Source organism: Equus asinus, chromosome 21 (genome assembly GCF_041296235.1).
Source record: "Equus asinus isolate D_3611 breed Donkey chromosome 21, EquAss-T2T_v2, whole genome shotgun sequence".
Lineage (NCBI taxonomy): Eukaryota > Metazoa > Chordata > Mammalia > Perissodactyla > Equidae > Equus > Equus asinus.
In genome coordinates, this window is record NC_091810.1 from 76047952 (window position 1) to 76064081 (window position 16130).

The 16130-nt window shown below is 34.0% G+C and overlaps 1 protein-coding gene across 2 annotated transcripts in view; it reads left to right on the top strand.

Moving 5' to 3' along the window:
- Positions 1-16130, top strand: part of TBC1D5 (TBC1 domain family member 5) — a 564348-nt gene that overhangs the window by 336510 nt on the left and 211708 nt on the right. For both annotated transcript variants that reach the window (XM_014842157.3, XM_014842161.3), the window contains exons 11-14: positions 4602-4690; positions 6207-6257; positions 6354-6423; positions 12667-12839. In XM_014842157.3, coding sequence (XP_014697643.2) covers positions 4602-4690; positions 6207-6257; positions 6354-6423; positions 12667-12839 — 383 coding nt within the window. The remainder of the gene's footprint in view (positions 1-4601; positions 4691-6206; positions 6258-6353; positions 6424-12666; positions 12840-16130) is intronic.

Consider the following 16130-nt stretch of genomic DNA (forward strand, 5'->3'; position numbering starts at 1 on the left):
AAAATAAATCGATCAGTGTAGAATTTTTGGAAGAAAATACCAGAAAATCTCATTCAAAATGACTAAACTCTAAGGATGTTAATTAAGTCTGAGGGCCAAATGGTCCTGCAGCGTTAGTTAGTTCAGGAGCTCAGACTCTTCATCAATGATCCAGGTTTAATTTCTGTTTTTCTGTTCTCTTGTCATTGTGTTGGCTTTTGTCATCAAGCCTATCTCTTCCTTGTCCCCTCTTCTCTTTCAAATATTTGAAAATACCTCACAGTAAAAGATTTGATGATAGTGAATAAAGTGAGGATACAGTTATCCCAAGTTATACATTTGTTTTCCTTTTTCTTTAGAGAAAGAAAAAACCTAGATCAAGGAAGTCTTATAATAATGAAAACAAATTCCACAGACAAGGAACAGAAACATAATAGTTGCACATTGCATCATTTGTGATGTATGTGGCCCACTGCATTTGTAAGGAAGATTAAACAGGAATATGTAGATCAGATTGTTGATAATTTAGACAAAGTCTGTCACTTACTGAATAAGGACGTATTAACTTACTCCTGGGCATAACTTAGTAAGATTTAATTACTCCCTGTGCATGTTTAAAATCCTATAGATTCTTTACATAGAAATAGTACCTTGCTATAGAAGGACTGAATATTTAGCCAGATCAAATTTAAGAAAAAACCTTGAGTTTCATCACAAGCTGTTAAAGCTATTATTTTGTACTAGGTGACACCCCGTTTAACATCGACCATATTGTTAATAGTTATGGGATTTTATTGAATTAATGAGACTGTTATCATGTACTAGAATGTCTTGCTGAGTTAATTGAAACTGCAGAGATTATATAAATGGTATTAATGAACTTTGACTGCCTGATGCCTCAGCTTTAATAAAGACTGCTTGGTGGGCTAAATGAACACAGGCAGATAAAAGAACAGGTTCAATTTTGTGAGCCTACAGGCTGTTGATGAAGAAAACTTCGTTACCTTTATTTTCAACTGGCATGAGTTTGGAATGCAGTGACTACTAACGATCCAGCAGGGATAAAGGCTTTAGGCAAGCAGAAATGCTGACAATGTAGATAGAAGCAAAATACACATTTTGGGACCCAAAAAGTATAGTGATAATACATTATTTTTTGTCATGCTTTGTCAAATTTACAGCATATTGAATTTATGATCATTCTTCACAGATTTATTTTCCTTTAAAGATGTTTATATACTTGCCACTTGTTTTACTAGTCTATATACGCGCCACGGGTTTTACTAGTCTAGAATTGAGAACAAAACCAACAATCTCTTCTAAGTCTTTTTGAGAAAATACCCCTAGTTTAGTCAGAAGTCAACACTGAATTTGTAAAAGATTGCGTTAATGGTATTCGGAGAACTCTTAATTTCCATTATAGAAAGAACCTCTTTATTTATTGATGTGAAATATTGAAATACGATTTAGTGTTATTCTTTTCCATTTTTCATATTGTAGTTCAGCTTTTACTGATGTGTTGCTATACTCAGTGGCAGATATTTCATTCATTCAGTCACCATGTCCTGACCTGTAGTAGGAGCTGTTTTTTTGTGTATATATGTGTGTGTCTACACACACACATGAATCACTATCACAGTTTTTCATTGTATAGTCACTTCTCTCCTCATTTTATTATTGTGTGTCTTTCTCTCTAGACTGTAAGCTCTGTTATGGTTAGGAACTTGCCCACTTCATTCACTTTTGTGGTAGGTACATCATAGGTAGTTAATAAATAATTTTTGGAATAAATGAAGGCAAATGATACATAAGCAATGGGGAATCTGGAGAGAGTAGTATCACAGAAACTGGAGGGAAGAGAACATTTAAAGAAGGTGGAAAGATGCATTTGGACAAGAACCCTTTCTTATTAAACCATCCATAATTAGAAAATATATTGGGGGAAAAAGACCCGTTCAGAAGATCTCCACTGCCACCACTACCAACAACAACAATAAAACCTAGTAAGAAATCTAATAAAAACTATGCAGTTCTACACATTTTTGCCTTGGACAGTCTGGTGTTCTTAAAAGTATCTGTTTTCTTCAAACTAATTTTAATGCAATGCCAATAAAAATTATAGTATTTTGTTTAGCACTTTATGTAACTAAATGATACTGAGTTTGGATGAAAAGTTAAGTTAGAATAGGAAAAATAATTTTGAGAAAAAGAGTAGAAAATATGGAAGAATAGAATATTTTGTAGCTCAAGCCATTGCGGTAGTAAAGTTCTTGTTAAGACTGTATAAACCAATGGAATACCAGTAAAAGCCCAGAAAAAATGAGAGCTAAATATTCTGTCTATGGTAAAGCTATTTCAGAACTCATGGGAGAAGATAGGTTATTCCTTAAATGATGGCTATTCAATAAATTAAACTCTTTTGGAGAGAAAAAAATATGTATTTATTCTTCAGGGCAGAATTAAATGAGTAAGGAATTAACTGTAGAAAAAGAAACTATATACTTACTTAATCTCAGTGTGAGGAGGGTCTTTTTAGGCGTGAAAAAAAAACAAGAAACCATGAAGGATGATTTGTTGATTTAACTTTTAAAATATATAGCTTCTCTATGACATAAGATATCCAGATTAAAAGACATGATAAACATGGGAAAGTATTTGTAACAAAAATGATTTGGTTAATATCTTGAATTGGTCAAGAATTATTGCAAATCATCCAGAACAAGGAAATATTAATAAGCAATTCATCAAATAAAAATGGCCAATAAAATTTTTGCATTCAATCTCACTAGCATTTAAATAAGCTAAAACGACAATTTGTGAAATGTGACAGGATTTTTTTTAAAAACACTATAAACATAGGTGAGAATGTGTGAGTTTGTGATTTTTGTGCTCTAGGGTCAGGAAATTCTTTGTGAAGGGCAGCTTAGTTATATGTAGCAGAGACTTTGGCAAAGGTCTTTACTCATTTACCCAGGAATTTTACTTTTAGAGACTTTATCCTAAGGAAACCGTCAGAAATAGGCAAAAACATTACCACAAGGGTATCTATCACAGTGTTTAATTTTTGCTTCCTTTTGTTTTTTAGTGCTTGCTTCCTTCCTTCCCGCGGCTTTTTCTTTTTTCTTTTTTCTTTTCTGTAGTTTCCTACAATAAGTAGCTGTTACTTTGATGATTAAAATGATGGCTCTTGGTTTTTGGAATAACTTGAGATTATTTCAGGAGAATAAACCCCTCAGGATGATTTTAAAGCATACTCAGCAACACTTAATTCCATTATTTCTGGGTCTTTCCTATGATCTTCTAAGGGGTGGTCTTTTCAAGGTTTGTTTAGTAAGGAGATGATTGTCTAGAAAGATTGAAGTAATTTGTGGTGATTTGTCCTAAATCACAGGTAAATTGTCAATAGATCGTAAATTAGTTTGTAAAAATGTCACTAAGTCCTTCAAATTCAAGGCTAGTGATAACTTATAAATGAACTCTGATAGTTTACTTTCGTATTACTTTGTGATAACTAGCTTCCTAAGAATAACATAGCACTGCTAGATCGAGCAGAGGGTTCCGTGACTGTCCTTCCATCCCAGGAGGTCACTCTAACTCCCCCAGCAACAACTTTCTCTTCTCTGTACGTCTATATTTTATTTTTATTTTCTATAAATGTGGTGTTTTGTCTTGTTTTTTTAATAAAAGATCATCCATAGTAATAAAGCAACAGGAAAATGATAATTTAGTCACTTTAAGAGGCAGAACGGAATATTTTTAACTTGCTAAAATACGTTTCTTGATGCTTAAGGGGGGAAAATCTCATTTAACAAGGCAAGTCACTGATGTGGAATACCTTATTTCCTGACAGTAAAGGATAAATAATAGATTTCTATAATATTTTTTTAAAGAAAACTTAGTAACTAATACACCTTTTTGTTTTTATGCCTATTCATGTAATCCACAGGTGAACACAAATACGAGGAAAAAGAAAATAATATTGGTGAAATCACTAAATAAATAGAAAAGTAACCTTGTAGTTGAAATATACAGGGAAAGAATTTATAATCTTCTGATTAAACATGTTGGAAATCATACTTTAAAAACTTTGTTTTCAGTCATATCTGCTGAAGGTTGTTTCTTTTATTATCCAACATTTCCAGCTAGCTGACTTCAGCTCTTCCTAAATCTACAGACATCCTAATTTTGACCCATTATATAATGAAAACATTGGATGTAATTTCCTTAGGTCTACAGTTCTTAGTTGCCCTTCTTACTGCAGATCTTTATACTGTAGCTCATGATTATAATTTGCATAAATGAAATTCATATTTATGAGTACAGATCTTGAAGCAACTGACAGGTGCAAGGTTGTCTACCATGCCAATTTATTGTTTGTTGTGTCATTTAAAAGAGAACTGCTCTCCATGTTTTAAAGAAGAATACGTGCTGTGGTTGAATTGGAGTCAAATTCTAAAAGTAGATAAAATCTCATTTGTAGCTTTTCATTTTTATGCCTTTCTAGATAGTATGGAAATGTTGGTGGCAGGGATTGGTTGAAGAAGCGTTTAATTGAGCTTGTTCTGGCCACTAGTAGACTCGCAACATCCACTCCTTTTATTTCTTTTGCTGTTATGTTTCAGGGCATGCATGAGCTGTTAGCACCTATAATCTTTATTCTCCACTGTGACCACCAAGCTTTTCTTCATGCCAGTGAGTCTGCACAACCAAGGCAAGTTTTTATATGAACTCCATCTGTTTTTTCAGCCCTGCTGTAATCTTTTTTTACCTCAAAATCTTTTAAATTGAAGGTAAACTGTAAACATTTGGTTGTGTTTCATGTGGCTGATTGTTAATTCCACTTCATAGTTGTAATGCCAGTTCAGCTATGGGGAAAATTTGGGATCATGAATGTCTTTGCAAATTTTAAATACATACTACAGGAAGACATAGAACTAACAGATCAAGAGGAAGAAATTTTTGTTGCGATGGCAAAGTGCTAATGATTGATAATATTCATGTATACCATCCTCTGATGACCCATTCTTTCACTACCAGCTGCCTGAGAAGCTTACCTGTGAGATACTTTCTCCTCACCAGGTTTGAATCAGTTCACTTCGTAAAGAAGAGAACAGTACCACAAAGAGCCCCAGTCCATGAATAAACAAAAATGTCTCCTCGTGTTTTTGAGATAGGTTAATTTATTCTTTCCATCAAATAACTTTAGTAATTTTATTTAACTTAGGCTAATTGTTAGAATTTATTTTCTATCTTGAGGTACCCTAACTGATGGGCCAGAGAGGTGACCAGGAAGCATTTTGGGAATGAAGAGGTGTGGGATTATAAAATTTTGTCAGGATTATTCCACAGGCTAGCCCATCTATATGCAGAAAATAAAAAATTAACACATAACATTTCATGTGTTTATATGATCTTTATTAATCAAATGTGGCCATCCATTTCGAACATACGTTGGGCCTTTGTTAAGTTACCTTTTGTTTATTATATTATAGATTAGTATTTTCTAGTTCCTTTTGAGTTTTTCTAATTTTCCTAAGTTTATTGGATCTGACTGTAGTAACCATATCTTAATTGCCTTTGCTTCCGATATTCTAAAGTATGATAAGGATGAAGTTAGTACTGGGGTCCTGTTTTCATGCCCGTTTTATCTTTTTTAAAACCTGTATGCAGAATATACTCCACTGGAGAGTACAGATGATTGAGAATAGCTTTTAAATAAGTTGGACATAGTTCTTGAGCTGTTTCAATTCATTTAAAAGTAAAAGCAACAGTAAAATAGATTTGGAAGAGGTGCTGTCACTGATAAATTGATGTTAAAATATAATAAGAATGAAAGCCATTAAAAGAAAATAGATTAATGTCTTGATGTGGTGTATTTGAGTAGTAACTATTTTTTTCTTTTGTTTTGGACAACAAGTGATAGATTATGGAGTAATCAATTTATTCTAGATCAGGCGCATTCAAGGAATATATTGTCACATTCTGTGTTTATTTGGAATAATTAGATAGTTACCTCACTGTGGTATAGACAAGGCAGCTAATTTATTTTTGATCTTTATAGAAAGAATTTCGTTTGTTAATAGAGTTGCTCTTTTTATTAAAAAAAGCAATTTTTTTCATTTGCACATTGTATGAAAGTTGGCTTATGAGTATTAAAAAAAAGCAATCTCTGCATCTCCTTCAATTAAAAAATTACACATTTTGATTGCTTGTATTGCTTTTTTAAGTGAGGAAATGAAAATTCTCTTGAACCCTGAGTATCTGGAACATGATGCCTAGTAAGTACAAAAGTTTTCTATTATTTTTATTTTTTATACCATCTTTACTTTAATAAAAGTTTAATATTAGCATTATATTATTTTTCTAATTTTTAGTGCCATGTTCTCACAACTTATGGAAACTGCTGAACCTTGGTTTTCTACTTTCGAGCATGAGGGTCAAAAGGTAACTCTTATAGTCAAATCTTTTTAACATATTTGAGGGAACAAATGATTTCAGTAAGTAACAACATATAGTCAGAGAATAAAGCCATAATTATTATTATAAAAAAATGAAAACATAAAAATACCTGTGGAATAAGATTGAACTGGGGATCTAAACCATATCTCTGATAATATTGGCAGATATCCAAAGATAAAAAATTTCTTGTAAATAAATAGAAACTTTCTTTTATATGTATGTATATTATCCATACAATATAACTTCTTACAATTATAACAAATTTGAGTGATAAATGCATTAATCCACTTAATCTGTTGTTTTCCTACTTAAAGACAGATTGATACTGAAGTACATAGATAAACTCTGTATCAAATAGGTTGTTTTACTTTTGCTAATTTTGCACATTTAGCATCAATACCATTTATCCTTAGTCTCTTATCCTTATTTTTTAGCTGTAATTTTTATTGTGATATAATTAACATACCATAACATTCACTTTTTTGAAGTGTGCAATTTCATAGTTTTTAGTATATTCGGAAGATTATGCAAACGTCCTCACTATCTAATTCTAAAACCTTTTCATCACCCAAAAGGAAATCCCGCACCCATTAACAGTCACTCCCCGTTTCCCTCTCCCCAGAGCCTTTGACGTCACTAATCTACTTTCTATCTCTATGGACTTGGCTATTCTGGACATTTCATATAAATGAAATCATACAGTATGTGACCTTTGTGACTGACTCCCTTCACTTAGTATAATGTTTTCAATGTGTATCCATCTTGCAGCCTGCATGGGTACTTCATTCCTTTTCATGGCTGAGTAACTTTTCATTGTATGGATATGCCACAGTTTATCTATCTATACAGCAGTTGATGGGCATTTGGGTTCTGTTCACTTTTTGGCTGTTAAGAATAATGTTGCTATGAACATTTGCTTACAAACTTTTGTGTGAACATATGTTTTCAGTTCTCTAGGCATATCTCTCGGAGTAGAATTGATGTATTAACTGGCATTTTAAACAAACATATATGCTAACTTAGAGATCATTATGGTCTTTTGAATATTATTACACAATATTGGGAAACTTGCAAATTCTTTTGCAAGGGATATTGTTAAAAGTTTTTGGCATATTATTTTGTACATGATTAGCTTCTTTTATATTGATATAATTAATTGCATTCTGGTTAGAAACCATGTATTACTCAGTTTCTTCATTCCATCTCTTAAAAAATGAAATAGATAACTAATGCTTTTTGTGCCTTTGGTCTAGGTCAGGGCAAACTACTCTCTGTAGGCTAATTTTGCCTGCCATCTGTTTTTGTGCAGCTTGTGAGTTAAGAATGACTTTTGTATTTGTAAATGGTTGGAAAAAATATAAAAGGAAAAATAATATTTTATGAAATATGAAAATTATGTGGAATTAGGGTTTCCATATCCATAAAATGTGTTTTATTAGGATACAGCCATGCCTGTTTGTTTACTTATTGTCTATGGCTGCTTGCTCATTCCAATGGCAGAGTTATGTAGTTGCAACACAGACTGTATGACCTGTAAAGCCTAAAATATTTACTGTCTGACTTTTTATAGAGAGAGTCTCCTGACCCCAGATAGTCTTCCTTCTGCAATATTTCAACATGTTACATTCTATAAGGGTTATTAGAGGTGAAATTTGTTGTAAGCATATGTGTCGAACTACTTTCTGTTTTGGAACAATAACTTTTTTGTTCTTGACGGATGGTTTGACGAAGTTGTAGACTTAGTTGAACATCAGTATTTTGAGCAGAAAGTATTTGAATACATTTAAATAAAAACATCATGATAATTTCATGTCACGGTTATTTTGTATTTTATAACTACAGTATCTGAGAAACTGAATGATAAAAATGTGAGGGTTTCCATTTTTCAGTTTTACCTATTCATATTGATATCACTGATTCAAGTTCATGAAAATGGCTAGGACAACACAAAGAAAAACATTCATTTTATCGAGGAACACATAGATGTGACTTCTGAACATTTGTATTAATTATTTCCATATATCAATACATTCCTAAAAAGCATGTCTAGCGAATCTGTTTTTCATTCTTACCTTTTTATTCTATTTCATGATTATGTCACTTTTTTAAAAGAAGTTTGAGAAATTAATATGCCACTCTTTCATGCAGTCCTTCTAGTTCCTTTAAAAATTCAATTATATCACTATGCTTGCAGCCTAGACCAGCAGACATACTTTTCATAATAAGACTTTCTTGATGAAGGAAGCAGTGCATTGATTTACATAATGACGTAAAATCATGAATTCACTACATTCCTATAACTGTTTGTGGACTGACACTGATCTACAGACCACATTTTGAGTACCACTTAGTCAGATTTTCTGACTTTATTGGTAGTTGTAGCTGTCCCTTTGATCGTATTTGTTAAATGCAAATAACATTCTTTATGATGATATGAAATCTTGAAGATAAGGAAGTATTTTGCATTAATTCTATCTTCTCTTTTGATTTTACTATTAGATAAGCTAAACTGTTTAGCATTTAAATGATCATGAACATTACTTTTGAGTTTCCTAAATTTAAGAGATTTTTTTATAAGTATTCTGAGCACGGGGGAAGTCTTTTCAAGCCTGTGGTTGTTAGACTACGCATACGTCTCTATTAAAGTATTTCAAAAATGCGCTACATATGCTGTTGATTTAATGACAACTCATTCAAACTAGAAATTGTTATATAATTTCACTAAGTTAAACATTTTTTAACAGGTTAATTTAGGATCAGTTCTCTCCAAAGCCAGTGATTCTATCTCTCTAGAAATATGATTATTCAAGACCCTTAGGAGATGACTACATACATTGACGTGGTTTCCATGTGATTATTAGAAACCTTATCTGAGCTCGGTGCTTCCACCCCACGCTTTCTGGTATTCAGCCACGCAAGTTTCTTCATTAAAGAAAAACTGCATGACCAAAATACATAACATGTTGAATTGCTCATTTTTAAAGGAAATTTGGCTTCAGAGTAAACACTATCTTTTAAATATGAATGGTATCTTACAATTAACATGAATTCCAAAAATATTATTTTAAGTTAATATTATTAGGAAAAAGGTTCAATAAGAATTGAAATCTTTTTTAATTAAAAGGTCCTATCGTTTAAAGAGAATACTAGATATTACAAAATCAGAAAAAGTTGTCTTGGATGTACTGTTTTTATAATAAATGACCACAATATTAGAGGTTTTCTTTTCTCCTCTCTATACAAATTAACACAAACTAATTGAGCAATAAAAATTAATATGGACCTATATCCTTTGGACCTAAAGACACTGGGGCAGACACTGTAGGAAATTCAAAGGACTACATTCCTTCTAAGACCTGAAATGATCCTGGAAAGACAAATGGAACCCCTTCCAAGAAATTTTCTCTTATGCTGACACTTGCCCCTCCTCTTGTCTCTGCCTTCTGCTACCCTCATTAGTCCGTGCTCTTAGGTGGAAGTTTCTAAGTTTTTTTCTTTGTTGTCTTCCCGTCCAGAGTAAGAGGGCAAGAACTTTACCCTCTTTAACTTTGTGCCCCTGGATCTGGTCCAGTGATTGAAAGATGGTATTCCTTTTGGAGTATCATAGTTTGAGAGGCTGAGAGGTAGAAAAGGATACTGTGGTAGCACAGAAGAAGAAGATAGAGAAATAGGACCTGGTTCTTGAGCCAAATCTTTATACTGGGAGCTTCTCAGTGGAAACACTGGGTTTCGGGTAAAAGAACAGCATCCCCAGGAGCTCCTGGAGCAGAGTGAGAGGAGAGGCCGGCCAGGTATTGAAAGGCCTTGTAGACCTGGCTAAAGAATTTGTTCTTTTTTTTTTCCCTGAGTGAAAATAATGGAGCACTACTAAAAAGGTTTTAGGAGGACAATTTGATATAATCTAATATCTGCTTTGGGTAGATCACCAGGCATTTGGAAGATGGATTTAATAAGCAGACTAAATTAGGGGCAGTGAGACCAGTTAGGAGGAAAGAAAGAATTAGGGCCCCCAGTCAGATTGTTACAATAGGACTGTAGAAGATGAGACGTATCAGAGTCCTCTGAGCAGTTCTGAGGAGCTGAAATTGGCAAAGTAGGTGTTCTTATTGGAGGACGGGTTGAGACAGGCAGGGGGAAAGGATGAACATGTTTTTGATCAGACGATGATAAGCACAGTTGTGGGCCTGCTGAATTAGAGACCCTTTTGGCAATCTAAGATTCCTTGCCAACATTTGAATGTATGAGAGCCACTCAAGAGAGTTCTGTGTTATGAATACAGACTAGGAAATCTTTGGAAAACGAGTCTTGGTTAAAGCACTTTGTAGAACTGAGATCACTCAAGAAATTGCATATAAGTAGAGATTAAAACTAAGACGAGAACTGTATGAAAAAGCAGCATTTGTGAAACAGAAACAAGAATTTGAGCTAGGATGAATGGTAAGCAGAGAAATGCTATAAATCCCAAGGTTGCAGAGAGTAGAACTTTAGGACTGAACATTAGAAGAAAAGTCAGACATGATACATTAAGGAGAAATTGTCAGATTTGAGGAGGTAGTTGAAGTTTTCATGAAAGCATTACAAGGCATTACAGATATGTCTGTCTTAATGTGGGATGTGGGATGGCAGGAAGGGAATTTGTAATTGGCCCACATGGATTTTTTTTAAGTCAACTCTACTTTTGGTCTGGAGCGTTTTCAAATCTTTCTTCTCAGCTATGTAAATTGATCAAAGGACAGTTAGAGAACATCTTTTCTAGTACTAGTTTCCTTTATTTTGTTTTTTTTTTAATTTGGAATTATTAGTTAATTTTAATTTTTTCGTTTGGAATAGATTTGTCCATGTAACTTTTCACAAATGAGTGGCCATTCTCTGTTTAACAACTTTTAAAGAAATATTATTTAATTTTGAAAACTGAGATAAACCAATAATTTTTAAATTCTATGGAATATATCTGTGCAACCCTATCTTTTTTTTAAATGTTATTTATTTATTTATTACAGTAACATTGGATTATAACTTTATATAACTTTCAGGTGTACATCGTAATATATTTCGAATTCTGTGTAGATTGCATCATGTTCACCACCCAAAGACTAATTACAGTCCATCACCACACATGTGCCTAATCACTCCTTTCACCCTTCTCCCTCGCCACTTCCCCTGGGGTAACCACCAATCCAATCTCTGTTGCTGTGTGTGTGTTTGTTGTTGTTTTTATCTTCTACTTGTGAGTGAGATCATATGGTATTTGACTTTCTCCCTCTGACTTATTTCACTTAGCATAATACCCTCAAGGTCCATCCATGTTGTCACAAATGGCTGGATTTCCTAATTTCTTATGACTGAGTAGTATTCCCTTGTGTATATATACCACATCTTCTTTATCCATTCATCCCTTGATCGGCACCTAGGTTCCTTCCAAGTCTTGGCTGTTGTGAATAATGCTGCAGTGAACATAGGGGGTGCATGTATCTTTATGCATTTGTGTTTTCAAGTTCTTTGGATAAATACCCAGCAGTGGAATAGCTGGATCATATGGTAGATCTATTCTTAATTTTCTGAGAAAATTCCATTCTGCTTTCCATAGTGGCTGCACCAGTTTGCATTACCAGCAATATACAAGGGTTCCCTTCTCTCCACATCCTCCCCAACACTTCTTGTTTCCTGTCTTGTTAATTATAGCCATTCTGACCAGAGTGAGGTGATATCTCATTGTAGTTTTGATTTGAATTTCCCTGATAGTTAATGATTTTGAACATCTTTTCATGTGCCTGTTGGCCATTCCTTTATTTCTTGACTTTCTTATAGTTTTGAGAGCTCAAATTAAAAGTTTTCATTTACTATCTTTAAGTTTTATGCCACAAGAAATATGTTTTCGTCAGAGTATTCCATTTAGTTTACTATGGCTAATTAGACAAACAAAGTGGCCATGGGCAAGTACCACTGCTTCTGCCAAAATTATCTTGTAATACTTAATGTCACCGGAGAAACTGGTCAAGGGAATATAGGTAGAAAATATTTCAGAAGGCGTTTCCTGGCCTTTACTTTATGAGCACAATCATCTGTATGACAGTCAGCATATGATTCCACATTCATTTGTCACAAGATGGTTAAAGTAGTTCTTGGTTCTTATTTAAATTCCCAATGGTAAATACATTCAAGAATGATGTCCATATATTTGTTAATTTCATATTGAAATAATACATGTTCCATTTTTCCTGTTTTTAGGGGAAAGAAACAGTGATGACTCCCATCCCCTTTGCTAGACCTCAGGATTTAGGGCCAACAATTGCTATTGTTACTAAAGTCAACCAGATCCAGGATCACCTGCTGAAGAAGCATGATATTGAGCTTTACATGCACTTGAACAGACTAGAAATTGCACCACAGATATATGGGTTGTAAGTATTAAAGTTTAAATTTCAGCTACACTTAATTTTGACTTATGGTGGTTTCTGTATGTCTCAGATCCATAGAAGAGCAAGGACTGTGGAGGCTCCATTTCATTTCATATCTTTTTTGTGTCCTATGTGCCAGGCTCCATACTCATTATGTTCACGTAACCATATTTCATCTAATACTCCCAGCAGTCCTGCTAATTGAGTGCGACACCTTTGTACACAGGATGAAACTAAAGCTTACACTAAGTTTATATGTATTAAACAGTAAAGTCGTAATTCAAATCCAGGCAAGACTGGCTTCATAATCTGCAGAGCCCAGTGTAAAATAAAAATGAATGGCCCCTTTTTAAAAAAAAAAAAAAATTAGTAAGAATTTCAAGGTGATAACAGCGTATCATTAAACCAAGCATTCTAGGGCCAACCCCATGGCCAAGTGGTTAAGTGTGCTCGCGCCACTTTGGAGGCCCAGGGTTTCAGCCGTTCGGAGCCTAGGTGTGAACATGTCACCACTCATCAAGCCATGCTGAGGTGGCATCCCACATAACACAACCAGAGGCACTCACAACCGAAATATACAGCTATGTACTGGGAGGCTTTGGGGAGAAGAAGAAGAAAAGAAAAAAAAAAAGATTGGCAGCAGGTGTTAGCTCAGGTGCCAAGCTTTAAAAAAAAAAACAAGCCTTCTAAGAAGTGCAGGGTTGCACAGGTCATGCACACATGAAGCCAGCCCCAAACCCAGACAATCCTATAAGATATCCACGTTCTTTCCATTTTATTGTGTGGTAATCTGCTCTACCCTCAAAACTGCATTTCTAAAAGTAAGATAAATGTCCCTCACAGTGAACATAATATATTAGTCTTCTTCAGCCATGTAATTTCTATAACATGCTACAGCAGAAGAATAGGGAGCCTTAGATGCGTGGGTGTTTGTATGTGTATTCATTCACTGGCTTATAAGGTGAATAGGCGAACTAGATAGTGGTTTTAGTAAAGGTGAATTAGTTGTGTTCTGCTACAGACAACAAAAGGATCCTTTTTACTGAGACAATAGAACATTTATTTCTAGTGCTAGCCAGTTCCTTGGTAGATATTTCCTGCAAATCCTCTCTCTCAGCTAGGTAGAACATGGAAAATTGGGAGGATGTTATTGAGATGTACAGAGTAAATGCTCAATAAATATGAATCTATTATTTGAATTGCAGAGAATTTCAGACAAATCAAAAGTTTGGGATCAAAGCAGAGGCTCTGTAACCACTGTGTTCTAGTTTGCTTTTCAGACATTAGTTTTCATCAGCTTTTTCTTCATCATATTGATTCATAGATCTTCTTTGACATCTGACCAGCACCTTCCCAATAAAATTCATGATCCATGATGTAATTACTCTTAATCCTTTCAACTTTATTTTTCAGCAGTACTCAATACCAGGGCTTGCAGTAACCCTAGCTGACTCATTTATCTCATTATTTTTGTACAGAATCTCATCTGCATCATCTAAAAATGTATGTATTTTTTGATCTTTGAAGAAATCGCTCATTCTCTCAAGTGGTCTGCACTTCATTTTATAGTGCAAGGATTTTACTTATTTCATTTATTAAATTTGATTTTGCTGTTACTGTTTGTGGGAGCACATGAAAGGCCAGTCTGGCTGAATTTTCCTATGTCTTTATGCTACCCTAAGTTATACTACTCACCTGTGTATTTCCTATTGATAACTGTTAGACTCTTTGAGGCCAAAGAATACAATGAGTATAATATAAAATAGCAGTTAGAAGCATGGGCTTTGAAATGAAACAGGTCTGTTTAACCACTTTGAGCCTTGGTTTTTTCATCTGTAAAATGGAGATGAAAAATAGGTACCTACTTCATAGGGTGCCTGTGACAATTAAATCACAATGTACAAAAATCCTAGTACTCAGGGGGCTGGCCCCGTGGCCGAGTGGTTAAGTTCACGTGCTCCGCTGCAGGCGGCCCAGTGTTTCGTTGGTTCGAATCCTGGGCGCGGACATGGCACTGCTCATCAAACCACCCTGAGGCAGCGTCCCACATGCCACAACTAGAGGGACCCACAGCGAAGAATATACAACTATGTACCAGGGGGCTTTGGGGAGAAAAAGGAAAAAATAAAAAATCTTTAAAAAAAAAAAAAAATCTTAGTACTCTGAATGTAGTAAAGGTTTACTTAAATGTTGACAATGCTTTTGATATCATTTTCTGTCATTACCATCGCTTAATTAGGATGTCATGGCTCTGTGAGTATGCTGTACCATGTGACTCATGAACCTTTCCACTTCTGGCTGTGGCTTTGTATGTTTTCTTCACTAAAGCGTACAGCCTTCTACTTACGTACGTAATAACTAACCTTTAGACCAGTGCTTCTTAAGAGAATAGTATAGAAGTTGAGGGTAAACTTTTAGCAACAGGTCATAGCAATTTTCCACAATAATTTTATGTCCTTGAACCTAATAAATATTGTAGGTTTGAATCTCATGGAAATAAGTTGAAATATTTTGTTTTGTTCTATATTATACAAATAATATTAATCTAAATGATTGCTGATGCTGCTGTCTATTCTAGTTGGAAGAAAGTTGGTAATTTAGGCTTGTATTCCATATTAATCCTTGAAAACAATTAGTTTATACTTTGAGTAAGTTATCATCAAGTGGACAAATATAAAATAATCAATTTTCAGTTAATAAAAACTACTCTTCCTCAGGGTAACATCAGGATCCCTAATTACATCTTCTGAAATGTGTATTTTCATGCCAAGTGTTTTTTCTTAACAGAATTTTGATTTTCAAGCAAAGCAAATATTTTCTTGTATACTAAATCTTCTAACAAAATTAGAAAACAATATGATAAAAATGTTAATAATGAATGCACCAATGGAAAAATGTTGTCACTACCAACAACTTGTATAGGATGGGGAGTAAATCATAGCTGTATGTTTACATGGTGGGGAAAGTGTTAGCAAGGTGAAATTATACCCCATATTGAGTCCAGGTTTCTAATTTCAGTAAATCTTTAGCAGTTGCATGGTTGCATGTATGTCATTTGATAGATAATATTTATGTTATGCATTAAAATTTATTTAAATCTGCTTTCTAATAGGGTTATAATTATCACTAAGAAAAAGATTTTGAAATTATTCCATTTTTAAAAGTAGTTTTTGTCCTGATTTTTGTAAGACAATATATGTGAAAGTCTCCTGATGTGGCCAATGTGCCAGATGTGCCATATGTAAACATAGGTGTTGCATTTTGCTGATAAGTTTATTTAACAAAGTTAGAATT